Here is a 19409-nt window from a genome sequence, read left to right as displayed (position 1 = left end):
TCACAAGATCTCTTCAGTTGTCTGTCACTAAAGCAACTTAGGAATGATGTCCTGTTTTGTCTGGGTTTTTTGTTATTATTTATTTTTAGATGTATTTTATTTTTATTTATATGAGTATTTTGCCTGCATGTATGTATGTGCACCGTGTGAGTGGCTTGTGTCCAAAGAGATCCAAAGACCCCCTGGAAACTGGAGTTACTGATGGTTGTAAGTCACCATGTGGATGTTGGGAACCAGCAGGTGCTCTGCAAGAGCGGCCAGTTCTCCAAACAGCTGAGCCATCTCTCCATCCACTGTTTGGTTTCATTTTGCTTTTTGTTTTGTAGCGTTTTTCTTCTTTTTTTGGAAATAGATGCTTTCTGTAGAGTATATTCTGATCACAGTTTCCCTCCCCAACTCCTCTAAGGCCCTCCTCACCTTGCCTCCCGTTAGTATCTGCACCAGTTCTGTCTCTCATTAGAAGACAAACAGGCATTTAAAGAATAATAATTAGATCAAACAAAAACAAACTGAAACAGGACAAAACAAACAAACCTGCTTTGTTCTTCACCTATAAAGGTGAGGCTGGTCTGTTGATTTTGAAACTGAAAAGAACAACTCAAGAAAAAGTTGCCTGCCAGTCATAAGATAGGAGAGATGTATGGTCTTACCCCATTTTAAAAATAAAATTGAACATTTTCAGGTTGTTTTAATTTATATTACCTGGCATTTTGAATTCTGTTATTTTCCTTAATGCTGCTTATATAATCTGTCTTATTCTCATTAGAAGGATTTATTTGTTTGTTTGTTTATTTATTTATTTTTACATAGCCATACATCTCTTAAAATGTTCTCCCTTTTATTTTTTTATTTCCTCAAAAAATAGCAAAGCCATCCCAAGAATCCAAATGACAAACACCGTAGCAAAAAATGCAAAGATCCGAAACCCCGAGTGAAGAAGTTGAAGTACCACCAGTACATTCCACCAAACCAGAAAGGGGAGAAAAGTGAGCCACAGATGGACTCCAACTACGCCCGCCTGCTCCAGCAGCAGCAGCTGTTCCTACAGCTGCAGATCCTGAGCCAGCAGCAGCAGCAGCAGCAGCAACACTACAACTACCAGACCATCCTGCCTGCACCCATCAAGTAAGCCTGCACTCGGGGGCGGGGGGGGGGGGGGGGGGGGGGGGACGACGACTTGCCATGGCTTATACCCTGGCTTTGGGAGGATGTGGCCCAGCACTCTGCTCAGGGACCACCCTCACTTGGCTGCTGTCCAAGCTCACCACACAGTGTCTGCAATCCCAAAGTGAATGTGGCCTGCCTTCTAGTCGGGCATTTGTCCTCCAGTAGACTCTGAGCTTTTCACAGCTCTTCAGGGAAGATGTGCCCACTGGACCTGTCAGTACCAAGTGCATGAGAAAACCGTGCGATGCACACCCACATACGTGAAGAAGCATGGGTGGAAAGCTTTGTGGAACGTTCCATAGGGAAGGCTCTAGAAGGCTCTTCCAGACAGAGAAAGAGACAAACTCTGGTAGAGGAAGGACATGCATTGGTGGTGAGCAAAGATGCCTGATGGGGGACCATGAGTGATTCCTAAGAAAGGTCCAAGGAAGGAAGTAGAATCGTGCTGCAGGAGACTGCTCCACGTGGCAGATGGTGCAAGGCTTAGACAGTGGTAACCTGGTAGGACTGAATCATTAAAAACAAGTTGGATGCTGATAATAAAGGAGATTCTGGAAATGTTCAGGGGCAAAGGGGCAGTGATGAGGTCCTGAAAGACATGGCAGGTGACTCATAGAGAAAGTTCTCTATGCCCAAGAGTGCAGAAGGATGGCGTTGCCACAGCTTCCCACCTATTGTTAGGGCCAGAGGAGGCAAGTTTGTACCCTCAACTCACTGATTGAAAAATGTCTTAGTTATTTATCACAATATGCTTTTTCTGAAACTCAAAATGCAAAGGTCCTATCCTTCCCTTCCCACTTATCCAGCTCTAGAGACAAGGGACACAGAAGCTTGTCATTGGGAAAATACTCTGAGTGCAAGCTGTTCAGTATCATAGAAGAATGATTATCAATTTCCTTCTCTTAAGATAAAAATATCATGATGAAGATTAAATTCATTGGTAATTTAGACCATCTTGTGGAGCACATGTCTAAAACAGAGCATGGAGATGGAGAAGTAATTCTGTAACGTGTTATTATTTAAAAGCAAGCAAGCCCAAGTGAGCTGTTATGGTGGAAAGGAGTCAGAGTTGGGACAGGACCCAAGCAACTGTCACTACGTTTTAGCTTTGTCTAAGACCTGGGCAGATGTCCTACACCACCACCTGCTCAGGCACCAGTAGTAACAACAGTGGTGCCCATGGTTCCTAGCTGTTCACGCCACCATCAGCCCCGCTGTCGTCTAGTAGGGTTGGTCTTTTGACTCCATCCCAGTAGGAAACTGAAACTGAAAAATCCACAGAATGATTTTTCCTGTGATATCTACCTGTGAATTACCCTTTTCAAAGTGAAGCAGACGTGCTTGCAGTCAGAACATCCATGTACATAAACTTGAAACAGTTTTTAAGATTTATTATTTTATGTATTTGAATGTTTTGCCCGCATGTATATATGTGTGCCATGTGCATGCCTGGTGCTGGAGGAGGTCGGAGAGGGCATCAGATCCCCTGGGACTGGAGTGACAAGACAGTTGTGAACTGCCATATCGGTGCTTGGAATGGAACCCGGGTCCTCTACAAGAGCAACAAGGGCTCTTAATGCTGAGCCCACTCTTTAGCTAACCTCTGCCTGGAAAGAGGACAGCTAGGGCATAGGACTCTAGACTCCACAAACCCTGTCCTTCCTTGAGGCTTCAGTTTGCCTCCTCTCCCTGAGAACCCCAACTGCCATAACTAAACCTCCCCAAGAAGAGGAAAAAGCCATCTAGTGTCCTGTGTCATTTAACCACAGGAAGACTGAACTCAAGTTCTGGCCAGTTCCCAGATCTGAAAAATGAGGATTTTGTTTTCCAGCACACTACTGATCTTTACCAGAGATCTGTGACAGAGCATAGAGAACTGAAGCCAGGTGTGGTCAGGCACTGCCATAATCCCAGCATGAGGGGAGATAAGGCTGGAGGTTGCAGGTTCAGGTCTAGCTCAGGCCACATCGCAAGACTGTCTCAACAAAAACAAAAAGACAGAAGACCCGAAGGTCTGCTGGGGGGAAAAGTCCAAGTTTATATGTCAGGTTCAGACGTCTGTGCCCATCCCTATGCCTCCTTGTTACTGCAGAGCAAGCCTGGGCTTTACATAAGCCCAGAGTGGTCTCATACCAGCAGAAGTTAGAAAAAGTGTCAGGAGCCCACTTCAGGCCTCAGAACCTCAGGTCTCTCATCTGTGATTTAGGTGAAAAGAAAATTCAGCTTTTAAAATAACAGAAATAAGTTAAACAGTGAGTCATAGGCACAGATATGGAATCCTGGCCATAAAGGTAGTAGAAAGGGTTACATTTGTGTTTATGTGTACACACATGTGCAGGTCAGAAGTCAGTATCAGGTAGGCCCTCTCATCAAACCCAGAGCTCACTCTTAAGGCCAGCAAGCCCCAGGGACCCTTCTGTCCCCACCTCCCCAATGCTCAGGTTAGACACACACCTCTGTGCCCAGCTTTTCATGGAGATGCTGAGGATCTGAACACAGATCCTCAACCTTGCATAGCTCTCTACCAACTGAGCCATCTCCCTAGCCCCATGAGTAATACTTCACTGTATATTCTCCAGAGGACAATATCACTAAATAGAATAAAGGGGGTTGGGGTGGGGACATCAGGTAATAAAGCACAGTATAGCAATTATTCAAACTTCATGGAGAGGTTGATACAGAAAAATGTCCAAGAATGCTCCTCGTGGGGACAATATTGAATGACAATAAAACCCAAAGCACCAATTAAGTTTCTACCACTCTGAAGTAAGACTTTAAGTTCTGTGTGAGAAGAAGCTAATGATACATAAAACACTCCGCATTTTGCCCAAATCTCAAAAAAACTTCATTTTCAAGACTAGGTAGGCATTTTAACTCAACCCACACCAGGCAAGTGTTGGAAGGCACAGATGTAAATGTGTTAGCTGCCGGTGTGCAGCGTGGGCCACAGCTAGCATGTGGCCCTTCAAGCTTTCCTTTAGGGTGCCCTGTCCTTTGCTTTCTCGGCATCAAGCTTAGAGCCACCTTCTAAATTTCCTCCACACAGACAGACAGTGCCTCTAGAGGTTTGACTGGGATAGAATGCATTTGCTATTTCCACGATACTGAGTCTTCCCATGTGCGTCCATAATTGAGTCTCCCTGTAAGCGGATAGATTGTTGATAAAGCCAACCTAGAAGCAGCTTGTTGTGAACTCTCATTTCTTTTTCTGTTGAAGAAATGACAAGAACAGCAGCAGTAGCCCGACTGCACCTGCAAGGAGGCCAGGGCCTCTGCCTTCCAGCCTGGACGATTTAAAGGTAATGATCCCACCTCCAGCTTATTCCCCCTCAGCAGCTGACACGTGAGCCAGGGTTGCCTGTCCTGCTCATAGTTTTCCGTAGGTGAACAACGGTAGTTCCCTTTGTAGGAGTGGTTTCTTTTTATTTCCGTTAAGTTTTATCTTTCAAATACCTGATAATTCTCATTTACTGACATGTGGTTTATTTGAGCACTGTGAGCAGAGAGCACTTCTGTGTAGCAGTTCTTAGAGGACCAGCGCTTTCCAGGCACTGCTCACAGGCTTCTGTGCCTCCTCTGTAGATTTGAGTTCATGATGGTGAATACAGATGTGAGTACAGGTGGAGAAAGTCCAAGTTTATATGTCAGGTTCAGACATCTGCTGGAGTGGGGGCCCATCCCTCTGTGGGCAAGGTAGGGAGGTCTGCTGTTTATGCCCCAGACTCCCCATCCCTCTGTGGGCAAGTGTAGATGAACGGTCTTATTAAATAAGAAATACAGAGCCAAATTCAGAGTTAAAAGCCCAAGAGGTCAGAGCAGTAGTTAAGAGCTGATACTAAAAAACCTTTCTTACCCTTCACTGCCACTGCTGTCCTACCTCTCCACAAGAGAGCTACTTCCTGTGTGTTTGTCCTTTTTATTGACTTTCTGTACTGCCTTCTCATTGGTCATAAACCCAACGCATGACCTCCTCATCACTGCCCATCTATACAGACTTCCAGGTCTTCTATGGTTGGTATTGAGATTAAAGGCGTGTGTCTCCAAGCTAGTGGTATCCTTGAACACACAGAGATCTGCCTGTCATGTGATCAGGATTAAGGGTGTGTGCTACCACTGCCAGACTTCTGCTATGGCTTGCTATTAGCTCTGACCCCCAGGCAACTTTATTTATTAACATACAAATAAAATCACATTTCAGTACAAATATCACCATAGGCAAGAGAGGGAGGTCTGCTGTTTATGCCCCGAGACTCAGGAAACCAAATACCTGATCTGCTTTTGCCTCCAGGTGTCAGAGCTGAAGACAGAACTCAAACTGAGGGGTCTGCCAGTGTCAGGAACTAAACCAGACCTCATTGAACGCCTGAAACCCTACCAGGAAGTGACCAGTAGTGGCCTTGCTGCTGGCAGTATTGTGGCAGTGTCCTCAGCAGCTATTGTCACCAGTAGCCCAGAGGTGACAGTGGCACTGCCCGTCACAACACTACATAACGCCGTGACTAGCTCTGTGTCCACTTTCAAGACAGACTTGCCACCTGCTGGAACCAGCAACGTGGCCCACGTTGAAAGTGCCCATTCCCCTCTACCCATCTCGCCGTCGCCCTCCGAGCAGTCCAGTCTCAGTACCGATGACACGAACATGACAGACACCTTCACCGAGATCATGAGCATGATGTCCCCTTCCCAGTTCCTGTGTGCCTCCCCACTGAGGGTGGCAGGCCATGAGGACAGCCTGAGCCCCACCAGCAGCACCCTGTCAGCCCTAGAACTGGACGCTGCTGAAAAGGACCGAAAGCTTCAGGAGAAGGAGAAGCAGATTGAAGAGCTGAAGAGGAAGCTGGAACAAGAGCAGAAGCTGGTAGAGGTCCTCAAGATGCAGCTCGAGGTGGAGAAACGAGCACAGCGGCCCCCAGACCCTCAGCCCAGTGGCCCTGCGCAGCCCCTTGGTACATCAGATCAAACACATGCCAGTGTCGGGTCCTCCATCAAGGATGAGGCCTCACTTCCCGACTGCTCCAGCCCACAGCAACCCATCTCCACAGGTAGCCAGACCCTTATTGCCAAAAAGGCTGTGGTCATCAAGCAGGAGGTCCCCATAGCCCAAGCAGAGCAGCAGAGTGTTGTCTCGCAGTTCTACGTGAGTTCCCAGGGACAGCCGCCTGCCCTTGTTGCTCAGCCCCAGGCCTTACTGACCACACAGACCACTCAGCTGCTGTTGCCAGTGTCCATCCAGGGCTCCAGTGTCACTCCAGTGCAACTTCCAGTCGGCAGCCTCCAGCTCCAGGTACGACGTGTCTCACAGTGGGAATGGTGCAGCAGCCTGAGCTGTTGCACGGCCACTGTGGTTGTGGTGGCCTCCTGTTCTCTTGACACACGTGCAGGGCTGGAGAGCTGCTCAGTATGGTTCAGAGCACACGCTGCTCTCAAACAGGACCCAGGTTTGGTTTCCCAGCACCCACATCAGTCAGGTCACAACTGTCTGTAACTCTAGGGGATCCTGTACCCTCTGATTTCCTTGGGCACCTGCACACATGCACATAAACACACAAAGGCACACAAACATACACATAAAAAATACATCTTTTAAAAAAAAAATTAATGGCATTAGCATAGGCTATGTGCCTTTAGTACTTCACCCCATGCCCTGGTTCTAAGTGACAGCCCATTTCTAGATAAGGAGCCTGAGGACAGACCTGACACATAAACCCATGTCTTCTGACCAAGAGGGAGGGGTGCCATGTGCCTATTCCTGGGAGGTGCCATTCATATGAGAATGGCTCATGAGGGAAACATGGGGCTGTCCTGACCACAGGGACCTGCTTGTTGGCTTCTTGCTTTCTTGCTCGGTGTAGCACTTCTGATGGATGTTACACACATGTGGCCACTGAGCTTCTTTAATTTGCCCAGTACCTGTGACAGCAGGCAGAGATAAGTTCACCCCTGCGTTCTGGAGGCAGAGCCCAAGCACCCTTGGGAAGTACAAAGGGAGTACTAACTCCCTGCTTTGTGTGTAGAATGCTTTTGAGTCGGAAGTCTATTCTATAACATACCTTAGGGAAGAGATTGATCTAAACACTTGGTTAGAGTTGATAGAAGAAGAGAACCTGTTTTCTGCTGGGCCTCTGTACAGCTGTGTGCCCAGCATCTCTGGCTGTTCACAGACTGCATATGCTGCAAGCTTAAAGCAGAATTGTGGGCTGTTGGGTATCAGTTTCCCTCAGTGCTCTTGAATGTGCTACAGACCTGACTGTTGTATGTAGAGCTGCCTTGTTTCAGTTTTCTGCCTTTAAAACTTTTCAAGTGAAGTCTTAGCCACATGAAGGCAGTGGTCTGATCTGGTATTTGTCATTGGTATAGGATTGTTGAACTCACTCGGGGAAGGTTGATAGAAGTCCAGGCATGTTGTTCAGGCGGGTGACTGTACCTACAGTGCTGTGTTTCTCAGGAAGCTAGACACTTTTGAACCCCCAGTCCCCAGCTCCAGAAAGAAAGAGAAAATGTTTCAGGACACAGCATGTGTATGCAGCACAGTGTCACACAGCACCCAATTAATGATAGTTTTTTATATTTCTATCAGAAAAAAAAAATTGAAAATAATTAGCTGGGCAGTGGTGGCTCATGCCTTTAATCCCAGCACTCAGGAGACAGAGGCAGGAAGATCTCTGAGTTTGAGGCCAGCCTGGTCTACAGAGTTCCAGGATAACCAGGTCTCACTGAGGAAACCTTGTCTCGGGGTGAAAAAAAAATTGAGAAAGTAATTGTCAAAGATGAGATGACCCCAAGTATTTGACTGTAATCTTCTTGTGTCATTTCATTGTAGCTGCGACTCCCAAGCAAACAGCTGCACTGTGTTATAAACTCAGTCCCAGATGAGCTTCTTGGCACTAAGATTAATTTCTGTCTTCTTCCTAGACCCCAGTACCAGGAGGAGCCCCGGCTCAGCCTCAGGTAGCTGCTGCCACACAGGTTCCAGCGGCAGCCTTGGCCCCGGCACTGCCTCAGAAGCAGGAGGCCTTCCCGCAGCATGTGCTGGGCCAGCCTCAACCAGTCAGAAAGGTGCGATGCTTTCAAGGGCAGACTGCTGCTGCTTTTTTCTGTCACCTCTCCCCTGGCAGTGAGCATCATCTAAGAGTCTGTTCATTGGGAAGCCCCTGCGATGCTCAGCCATAGAACAGACCCTAGCTCAAAGCTATTTGGACACAGATACTCTGTTTACACAGATACTCGGGGAAAGCTTTAGTATGAAAGATGGTTGAATAGAACAGTCCTTTCCAAGTACGTTTCCAGAGCATGTTTTCAGAATTCTGGTATACGGCTGGGCGGTGGTGGCGCACACTTTTAATCCCAGCATTCGGGAGGCAGAGCCAGGCAGATCTCTGTGAGTTCGAGGCCAGCCTGGTCTACAGAGTGAGATCCAGGACAAGCACCAAAACTACACAGAGAAACCCTGTCTTGAAAAACCAAAAACAAAGAATTCTGGTATACTAGACTTGCTGAATTTCAAGATATATTTCTTTTCTAATTAAATGTGCTGATCCATGGGAAAAGATAGTTGAAGATAAAGAAGATACTTGTGGCATTTCTCTCTTAAGTGAGAACTTCATATTGTATCTGAGAGTCTCTGCTTTGTCATGGAGGAAGAGCTGCAAGGGTCAGGTGCAGGGCACACATCTGGGATCCCATCACTGAAGAGTCTCCAGTGGGAGGCCAGCCTGGGCTGCATAGCTGACACTTCTCAGAAAAAGAAGGGAGAAAAGGATCTAACCTGGAGGCCTCAAAACAGATGTTTTTTGTCCTGGATCTGAGCTCAGAGCTTTAGTCTTGAACAGTTTATTAGGCATCCCAGTATGTAAGCCTCAGGTATCCGGAACCGTGTGTGCCGAGCCAACTTGAGGGGAAACAGAGGCCCATCTTATCAACAGCAACATTGACACAAGGAAAAAAGGAAGCAGAGTCAGACATGACCACATCGAGAAACCAGCAAATACTAATTTTAATGTAGTAAGCTTCAAAGAGGTTCAGCTCCCTTAGCCTAAGAAGAGAGTGTACAGTGATACAGACAGTATAGAGAAAGGTTTCTCACACATCTCAGAGTCCTGGAGTCAGGAGTCAGTACTTCCATAAGGTGACGTCTGCCACATGGAAGGAGACTTACAACAGTCAGTGCATTTGAAGAGAGAGATGTGCACTCATGTGTTCTCATGGTGAGAAATGTACATGTTGGAGCTAGAGAGATAGCAATTAAGAGCATTGACAGATTCAATTCCCAGCGTCCACATGGCAAGTCACAGCTGTCTGTAACTCTAGTCCAATGGGAACTGACACCCACTTCTTACCTTCATGACCAGGTATGCACATGGCACATATACGTGCAGGCAAAATACCCATGCACATGAAATAAAAAATAAATAAACGTAACAAAAAGAAAGACACATATCTGCTCATGATGACATAAGGGAGAAGCCACCTTCTTTAAGGATATTATTAGTGGTGTAAAGTACATTAATCATTTTGGTGATGAAGCCAAGCCCTGTAAGACACAGTACTGAATAAGCCATGTGGCCATCACACTTACGGTTCTTCATGAAGCCATAGGAAACTCCAGAGTTTCATGAAAACTAGTTTCCCTTTGGCCTTCTGACACAGAACACAGTTCTCTAGAAGGGGTGAGACTTCAGACAGGAGGAGCATGCTGCCCATGTGACAGGCATGTCCGTGGGAGGGTTTGAGAAGCCCCCGGGGAGAGGCTGTCAGAGAGGTCCAGGAACTTACTAACTTACTAAAGAGCTAGGGAATGCAGAACAGAACAGAGGACGGTACTGAATGCAGACCCGTGGACCACCATCCTCTGAGCTGGAGCCGTGACGGGAGGGAGAGAGCAATGGGAACATACTGAGGTGTCCAGAGAGTTGGCATATTTGGGTGTGAGCACGGAAGAGGTGAAATGGCTGCTGTTAACTTAGCCTATGTCCTGGAAGGGGACCAGGTCACCCCAGTGAGCAAGGAAAACTGCCTGAGCCCTCTCCCATAAAACGCTGGCTACACAGCATAAGAACAAGTTGCTCAGCAGAGGAACCCCACTCCACCTGTGTCTGCAGATCCAGTCCTGTTGGCAGCTGCCTGGTCTCCCACTGCTCAAGGCTGCCTTCGTGCTCCCAGCAAAGACCCTTCACGAACCTTGAAAGTTTGTTGGCCTCTGCTCTAAAACATGGCTTGCTTTCCTTCATTGTCACAGGTCTTCACAAACTCTGCAGCAAACACGGTTCTTCAGTATCAGGGGCCGCCTGGTCCAACGACCCAGCAGCCCTTTGTCAGTAAAAGCTCCAACCCTGTTCTTCAATCTAGAAGCACCCCACTTGCACCCCTGCAAAACGGCCCTAGCCCAGCCAGCAAGGTAAGCTATAGGAAGTAGCATTTACAATGCTTACTGGCCATACAGCCATCCTAGCACCTGGAGTGTGTGGTGACTCAGTGTTGAAGTTGAGGGAGTGAACCCAGGACTGACAGTGAAGAGGAGTTCTTCCACAAGACAGCCACCAACTGTCAGCTGCCCAGGTGCTTAGGACACCTGCCTATGAGGTGACTGAGCCACTGTGGGTAGAACACTGAGTCCCTGCAGGCTCAGTGGGTGGCCCAGAGCTAACAAGTGCTTCTCCCTTGTTTGATGCAGCCGAGCTCACCCTCCCCACCGCAGCAGTTCGTTGTCCAGCACTCTTTGTTTGGGACCCCAGTCACCAAGACGAAAGACCCACCTCGCTATGAGGAGGCCATCAAGCAGACACGCAGCGCCCAGCCACCCCTTCCAGAGGTGAGTGTGGTCACAGTCATGTCCCAGTCACATTTCATGTCATCCTCTCAAGAACTTGCCTCTGTTAGAGCAAGAGATTCCAGCTGGGAGCTTTGTATTTTGGCTGGCTGTTTTTAATTGGCATGTGAAGACTCCCAACCCGCTTGCCTACAGTAACTTTTAGGATCAGCAGTTCAGTGTGGTCTCAGGCAAGGTGTTTATGTTTCCTTGGAGCCCTCCTGGGTCCCCTCTAATGTGGGGAGTAGTGGCGGCTGTGCCCCCAGTGAGCAGAGTGAGGGCTCTCCATTATAAAATGCATCTAGCCTGTGGAGGACGCCCAGTGAGCACAGCACGTGTTTTTGATTAATGTAAACACATCCAAGCCCTGCCTTCCCAAAGCTCCCTTTCAGAGCTGAACACTTACTTTTGAGAAAGGAGCCCAGCCTGCCAGAGGACCTGAGGGATGGACCTGACAACAGGTCACAGTGGATCTTCTAGCAAGAGTTCATTCACAGAAGCTAGCAAGAAAATGAGCATCCGTGTACAGCCCCATGGCCGTATTCTGTGGAATACCTGTCAGGGACACATGGTATGTTGCTGCCCTTGCTATCTAAGGCATGAAGAGGCAAGGCCGCACTTTCAAACAAGTGAGCTCCCTTACCTAGGATGCAAGCATCAGGACTGTCTGCGAGTGGTCAGTGCCTGTGAGGAGATGCTCAGTGACCACAGGATGCAGAGGAAAGACAGTGTTCCTAGTTGTAAAACATCCCAGACTCAGCAGAAACCTCAGCTATGGGGGAAAAGCCAGATTATAAAAAAAAAAGTTTAAACATTGCTGTAAGAGTCTAATAAACAAATGGCCTAATAAACTCTTGGCCTGCCCCTCCCACAGTCCATTTCAAAGTAGCATCTCTTCTCCAGAAGCAGAAATGAACTGCCAAGTGATTTTAATGACAGTGAGAAGGCATCCCTCACCCACCAAGCACCGTTCTCATGTGCAGGCTCACTGGCATTGCCCACCTGACACATAGACCAACAGAAGAAGCCAGTGGGGATTCTGGGATTCCCATGTCACTAGGTTCAGCTCTAGGCTGCGAGCACCAGGTGTGTATCAGCCTCTCGGTCCCACTGGGAATCTTGAGGCTACACAGACTTCAACTCCACCAGGGCTGAGCAGGGCCCTGCTGGTTCCACCTTCCCACAGTAATGGCAGACACAAACGTGTCTCACGTGTCTCACGCAGAGATCAACACACTCAGTGCTTTGGTGGAGAACCCACTCAGCGGAGGGAACTTAGGCGGCATGAGTTCTCTCTTGCTGCTGCTACATTTGCCGTGGGGTCTAGCTGATGATCAGGGTTGCTGGTAGAAAGTGGAGTCACTATGGCCTTCAAACTACAGGACCTAGCTGTGAGCTACTGAAGAGAAAATTCAAGAGAAGAAAGTCCTAAATTCTGCGTCTACAGCTCCACCTAACCTTTAAGCCACAGAGACGTGGAGTAGACTCAGAGCAGCCTCGTTGCAGACAGAGGACGAACTGAGATTGTAATGTCCACACGGAGCATTTCAGAGCTGCAGTTAACCCAAACTAGCTGCTTGCTAAAAAGAGATCATTCGTGTGAGAAAACAATACAGATAGCATCCTTCCTCAACAATCAAGAAGATGTCGCCTGTGTTCAAAGGATTTTTCCTTTGAAAACTTCCACTAGGGAGTTGAACACAGGCTGAGGTATGGACTCACCCTGTGTTTTCACCCTTTGTAAGTGAAAACAGATACAGGAAGTCTTTTAAAAGACTAAATGGAAATTCTAGGACTAAAAGTACAGTACTCGAAGAAAATCCTAGATGAACTGAACAGAGGGGAGGGAAAGGAAGTGAGCTGATGAGGTGAAGGGAACCACACTGAACAGTGCACAAGCCTGAGTTGTCCTGAGCTCACCCATTACATTGTATACACAAGTGGCCCGTAAATATGTCCAATTGCTTCATGTCACTTCACCTTTAATTCAAAAACAAAACCCGTGACTAGAGCCTCAGAGCCTTGTAATGGTTCCCCACAGTGTAACTCACATGGAAGCCCTAGAAAGAAAAACAAGACATGGGGGCGGCTAAGTAATTGAAGAAATAACAACTAGTATTTTCACATCTCTGAAATGTTCAGCAGACACCGACCTAACTAAGTAGAATCCTGTTACATCACAGCATTCCACGTTACGTCAGACTCACATCAGAAGTAAAGGTAAAAGATTACATCACATAAGGGGCAAGTGACTGTTGACTGACATCACTTTTTCATCAAAACTGATAGAAGGAGACTGGCAAGGTGTCTCAGTGGGCTTGCCAACAGTCAGACAGACTGAGTTCCAGCCCTGACCTGCGTGATGGAGGAGAGAACACACTCCTGCACCCATGTACAATGGCACACATGCAACAACATATATGTGCACACGCACACTCACAAAATAAATGAAATGTATTTTTAAAAACTAATGGAAGCCAGAAAAAATGCCGCAACATTATTTCAGGTTCTTTGGAGGGGTCAGAAAGACTGCCACCTGGATTCTGTGTCAAGTGAGAGTATTCTTTAAGAATAAATGTAAGCCAGGTGTGGTCACACACACACACCTTTAATCCCAGCACTCAGGAGACAGAGGCAGGAGGGTTATCTGTGAGTTCAAAGCCAGCTGGTCTACAAAGCAAGTTCCAGGACAGCTAGGGCTGTTACACAGAGAAACCTTGTCTTAAAAAAAAAAAAAAAAAAAAAAGAGAGAGAGAGAGAGAGAGAGAATAAATGTAAGCTTCGGATGATTTCAAATAAAGAAAACATAATCTGTCAAACACAAAGACATGGGTTTTAAGTCAAGGGTTGGGGAAAAAACAGCATTCAAACAGGAAGCTTACTAGATCTGCTGGTGGCAAAAGACTTAAACATATGTTTTTCTGAGGATGATAAATGGCTAAAGTGTTTGCAGACATCCAACGATCACTAGTCACCAGGGAAATGTGTTAGAACCACATCTTATCCCATAACATACCTCAAGAAGTGAGAATGGGAATGTGGACCACCTGCTGATGGGAACCAGTTGGACCATTTTCTAAGGCATTAAATGTACATCCACTATGACCCGGTCACTCTACTCCAAGATATTTTCCTGAGAGAAAACAGCATGGCTGTGCAAAGACTTGTATACAGATCTCTACAGCAACTTTGTTAGTAGTCCAAAAGTGGGAACCCAAATGCTGCCAACAAGTTGCGTGAATGGAGAAGCAGGCATTTCCATATGTGGAGTACCAGTCAGCATAAGGTATATACTACAACATGGATAAACCTCAGAATAATGACACTGCATACAAGAATCTACCTCCTCTGTACCCTCAAGAAGTGCACGTCTGAATCACTGAGAGGAAACTGATCTGTTCTGAAAAGAACAGGACACTGGTGTCCTGGAGATGAGGGAGCTTCCCAGGTGACAGAAATGATGGTGATCTTGTTGATGGTTTCATAAACACATACATGTCAGAACATTAAATTCCATGATCTAATGGTGTCTTAGGGTTTTATTACTGTGAAGAGACACCATGACCACAGCAACTCTTAAAAAGGAAAACATTTAACTGGGGTGGCTTACAGTTCAGAGGTTTGGTCCGTTGTCATCATGGCAGGAAGCATGGCAGCACACAGACAGATATGGTGCTGGAGAAGGAACCAAGAGTTCTACATCTGGATCCGCAGGCAGCAGGAAGAGAGTGAGCCACTGGGCCTGCCCCCCATGACACACCTACTCCAAGAAGGCTACATGTCCTAATCCTTTCAAATAACGCCACTTCCTATGAGCCTATGGGGGCCATTTTCATTTAAACCATCGCATATGATAAATGCAACTTATGTGTCAAGTAAACTTCAAAACTAAAAACACATGCATAGTGTGCTCATCTTTAAACATTCCAATTTTATTGAATTATATACTTTAAAAAATTATATATTTCAAAATTATATTATTGAATTAGATACTTTCAAAAGTATTAGAAATTTCCCAAAATGCCATTCAGTGACAGTAAGGGAAATGTGGAAGTCAAGGAGCTGACTTCTTACTTGACTCATAGTTGTTCTATCATGCTGTGATATTTGGGGTAAATGTTTTCATTTCCCAAGTAACTCAGCTGTTTTCCAGACTATCCAATGTTAGATGAGAGCAGAGGCCCAGTGGAGGGCCTCAGGGTGTGGCTGCAGACTGCCCTGGTGAAGGCTGCTCACTCTGCTTTCCTTGGCTGCAGGTTTCCAACGTGCACAGTCAGCAGATGGATGACCTCTTTGACATCCTCATAAAGAGCGGAGGTAGGTCAAAAGCTGGACACATGAGCCTGTGGGAAGAGGCCTCACACTTCTGGCCCAGGACAACCTTACTCTAAAGATGGAGGTTGTCTTGGAAACTGAGAAATGGACAGTTCTAAACCTGTTCAAGTTAGGTCATTAAAACACATAACAGAGGAAAGGCTTTTGGTTCCAAATCAAGCAGTGGCATGATATCCCCACAGCCGTTACCTAGCAAAATAAAAGATCCTTCCCAAACAGCAGAACTGGGCCAGCTCTAAACTCTACGTGGAACTGCAAAGCATGTCTGTACACCAGTCTAGCCGTGGGCTGAGAACAGTCCGATTACCTGGCCTGTGCTCCCTCAGTTGTTCTGTTAAAATTCAGAGCACTTCTACGTTTAAGGAGACACAAGGGCTAGTGAGATAACTCATGGGTAAAGGTGCTTGCTGCCAAGCTTAATGACCCGAGTTAAGAGAACTAGCCCCCACAAGTTGTTCTCTGGCATGCACACACATAAATAATAAAATGTAGTTAAAATTAAAATAAGTCATCAGTTTATAATATGTTTTCTTTAAACCAGACATTAACCACAGAAAAAACAGTCTGCCTCAGTTCATGTGTCTTTAAAAATAAGCATAGAATCAGTTTCAGAAGCTTGTAGGGATGGTTGCAGCCAGTGGCAGAGCGCTGCAATACAAATGTGAGGTGCCATATTTCATCCCTAGCTACACACACACACACACACACACACACACACACACACACACACACACACACAAATGCATGCACATGCACTTGCGCGCACACACACAACACACAGGCTGAATGTTAAAGTTTTCTGATGAAAGCAGTCTTCTGGGCTGGGCGGTGGTGACACACGCCTTTAATCCCAGCACTCAGGAGGCAGAGGCAGGCGGATCTCTGTGAGTTGAGGCCAGCCTGGTCTGCAGAGCGAGATCCAGGAAAGGCTTCAAAGCTACACAAAAGAAACCCTGTCTCAAAAAAAAAAAACCAGTCTTCTGTGAAGTTTGAAGTCTGATTCCTATTTCTCCATCTGTATGGAACATCATCTGACCAGAAGGCTGATGTTCTGGTCAGAGCACTTGGCTAGTGAAGGACCCTTGCCATCTGCACATGGGTCACATGTATAAAAGAAGTCTTTGCTAAGAACTGTATTGATCTTTCAAAATACATTAAACTCATGACTAACATAAACTATGAAAACTTAGGGGTTTAAAAATGAAATGTGTGTTTTAAAAATCAGGGCATTCAGTTTTTGCTCAATCTGGTTATGATAAGATTTTTTCCAATGATTAATAATAATTTTTATGGGGCAGAAGATGGTTCAGTAGTTCAGTGGCTGATCTTCTGGAGGACTCAACTTCAATTCCCAGCACCCACATGGTGGCTCACAAACATCTGTAACTTCAGTCCCATGAAATCCAACTTCCTCTTCTGGCTCCATGAGCTCTGCACACACATGCACAGACAAAACCCCCAGTCACACTGAGCTTTAGTTCATTCAGTCTTTCCCCTAGTGTATTCTCGGAAAAGTGAAATTGAATCAAACATGGTGAAGCACATTTAATCCCAGGCAAATCTCTCTGAGTTCCAGGCTGGAAAGATAGCACAACACTTAAGAGCACTTTCTGCTCTTGCAAAAGATGAGGATTTTGTCCTCAGCACCCATGGTGGCTGGCCCTCACGTGCCTTATAACTCCACTCAGGGTCAGATAACCTCTTCTGACCTCCATGGGTACCTGCACACAGGAACACACATGTATACATAAGTAAAAATTAAATTTGTAAGAATAAATGAAATAATTGGTGCTTATTAAGCCATTTACCTAATCCTCCAGAATTTATATAGCTCAGAAAAGAACAAGAACTCAGAGTAAAAGCCGGCATACCTCACCTTGAGGGAGAGGGCAAAGGAACCAGCGCCAGCCTTGAATCATAAGGTATATTGTATCTTTTGATAACTTTCTAGACTATATTGCCAAACTGAAGTGCAGTCTCGACCATAATGATAAATTTAAGAAAAGAATTAGATAGAGCATGGTATTTCTGCTTCTAAGATATGAGAGAGGGTGACAAGGTAGTCACTAATACAAAGTCCGGTGGCAGCATGTCTGTTCTAACACCATCAATTCTTCTGCACAGAGATTTCCTTCCCTGTAAAAGAAGAGCCTTCTCCAATCTCCAGGATGAGGCCAGTGACAGCCAGCATCACTACGATGCCAGTCAACACAGTGGTGTCTCGGCCACCGCCCCAGGTCCAAATAGCACCACCTGTGTCCTTAGAACCTGTGAACAGTTTATCTGCCAGCTTAGAGAACCAGCTAGAAGCTTTCTTGGATGGAACTTTACCCTCGACCAATGACGTTGCCCCACTGCAGAGCAGCAGCGAAGACAGAGAGCCTTTCTCTCTGATAGAGGATCTCCAGAATGACTTGCTGAGTCACTCCAGCATGCTGTACCACTCTCACTCTCCCATGGAGACCTCTGAGGCCCAGTTTGTGGCAGCAACCCCCTGTCTGTCTCTCGACCTGTCAGACTCCAACCTGGACAATATGGAGTGGCTAGACATCACCATGCCCACCCCGTCCTCCGGGCTTGCTCCTCTAAGCACCACTGCGCCAAGCATGTTCTCTGCTGACTTTCTGGACCCGCAGGACCTGCCACTCCCATGGGACTAAGGTCACAGGTCACTTGTCTCAGAGTCGTGAGGTTTCAAAACATGAAAACAAGAGTCAGTGCTTAGAGCTGTAGCCAGAGCTGCACTGCTGCGATTAACATATGTTGTCACAGAAAAACAGACGGTCATGGCCTGGAAGCCAAGTGTGAGGGACTCCACAGCTTACAGAGGCAGGCCTGTCGCATGCCAGAGGCCTTGTGAAATGCCTTAGATAAAGCCAAAGGTCGGTGCCATCCACAGGAAGTGGCACTAGAGCTCTGGTCATCAGCTACCTTTCAACCTCTGTGGTCACCTCACGGCCCCAATAAGAGGCAAGCAGCTCCACTTGAAACACAACGCCACCACGAGGGAGGGGGAGGGAGGGGAGAAGGCACTGCACATGTGCCCCCTCGAGTGGCCTGACCCAGGTCTGTAGCACAGTCAGAGGCATTTGAGCATGCTGTGCAACCAGCAGCTGCAGCTTCCAGCCAGAGGCTCTGGGTTCCACTCTGAAATCCATGTGGCTGTGTGATGCCATAGGTCATTTGGTGAGTTTGGGAATCACCGTAAGTGGATGTCTGCAAAATACTGTCACACAAAGCCCCGTGCACAGATGTGTTGGTAGTGCTGCAGCTCTCGGTGGCCCCAGGTGGATGAGGTTAGTTCTCATGTGATGGTAGACATTGGAATGTGCTCTGACCTTGTGACCTCTACAGCCTGCAACAGAGTAAAAAGATGGCCGTCTACTGGTCCTACTTGTTGTAATAACTCAGATATCTATCTCTAGAGTACCTGAGCCACAGTATCTCCATCTTGGAAGACTTGCCGACAGACTCTCAGGTGGCCACACCCATCTCAAAGAACCAAAACAGGCTTCAGCATGAAATTCCTTTTTGAACTAATGAGTTAGAAGAAGGGAAGGTGTGGAGTGTCTGTCAGACTTTAGCACAGGCTGGACCATCCCCTGTCACTAGATCCCTGGTTCTCATTGCATAGGCTTGTAATCAGATGCCCTGCCTGCTCTCGGTGTGTCCTCGAGCCTAAGCCTAAAAACTGGAGGTTTTATTCCTTTTTTCTCTTGATCTATAAAGGAAAAGTTATGTTTGTCAAGTGATTTAAGAATATTCTAAGATGCCAACTGCCACAAGATTTCCACAACTCTTGATCTAGTCATTTAGTTATTGGCAAATTGTAAATAACTGAGCAGAGTATGGGATTTCTATTAAATAACAGCCTTGTCCTAGTCCCTCCCGCACCTTAACCTGAGCCAGGTGGGCTTCCTCCGTCAGTACACAGCCCTGTCCACAAGCACATCCAGGAAGTAGCCTGACCCATCGCCTAGACAGAACTTGAGTCATTTCTGAGGAGGTTTTACCCCAGAGTGATCTACGTTCAAGTTTGTACTTGTTTCAGCCCATCTGTCAGAACGGCCCCTGTTCCCAGCTTTGTCCTCTTACCAGGAAC

The 19409-nt window shown here is 46.7% G+C and overlaps 1 protein-coding gene across 4 annotated transcripts in view; it reads left to right on the top strand.

Annotated features, from left to right (window-relative positions):
• Mrtfb (myocardin related transcription factor B) overlaps window positions 1-19094 on the top strand; it is a 229965-nt gene extending 210871 nt beyond the window's left edge. For all 4 annotated transcript variants that reach the window (XM_059269963.1, XM_059269962.1, XM_059269964.1 and 1 more), the window contains 8 exons: window positions 866-1125; window positions 4385-4466; window positions 5456-6451; window positions 8080-8223; window positions 10403-10561; window positions 10838-10975; window positions 15229-15289; window positions 17432-19094. In XM_059269963.1, the coding sequence (XP_059125946.1) occupies window positions 866-1125; window positions 4385-4466; window positions 5456-6451; window positions 8080-8223; window positions 10403-10561; window positions 10838-10975; window positions 15229-15289; window positions 17432-17967 (2376 nt within the window). In that variant the 3' untranslated portion in view covers window positions 17968-19094. The remainder of the gene's footprint in view (window positions 1-865; window positions 1126-4384; window positions 4467-5455; window positions 6452-8079; window positions 8224-10402; window positions 10562-10837; window positions 10976-15228; window positions 15290-17431) is intronic.
• The last annotated feature ends 315 nt before the right edge of the window (window positions 19095-19409 follow it).

The sequence above is a fragment of the Peromyscus eremicus genome, chromosome 8a, assembly GCF_949786415.1.
Source record: "Peromyscus eremicus chromosome 8a, PerEre_H2_v1, whole genome shotgun sequence".
NCBI lineage: Eukaryota > Metazoa > Chordata > Mammalia > Rodentia > Cricetidae > Peromyscus > Peromyscus eremicus.
The sequence above is the reverse complement of the archived record's forward strand: the minus strand, read 5'-3'. Positions and strand labels throughout refer to the sequence as shown.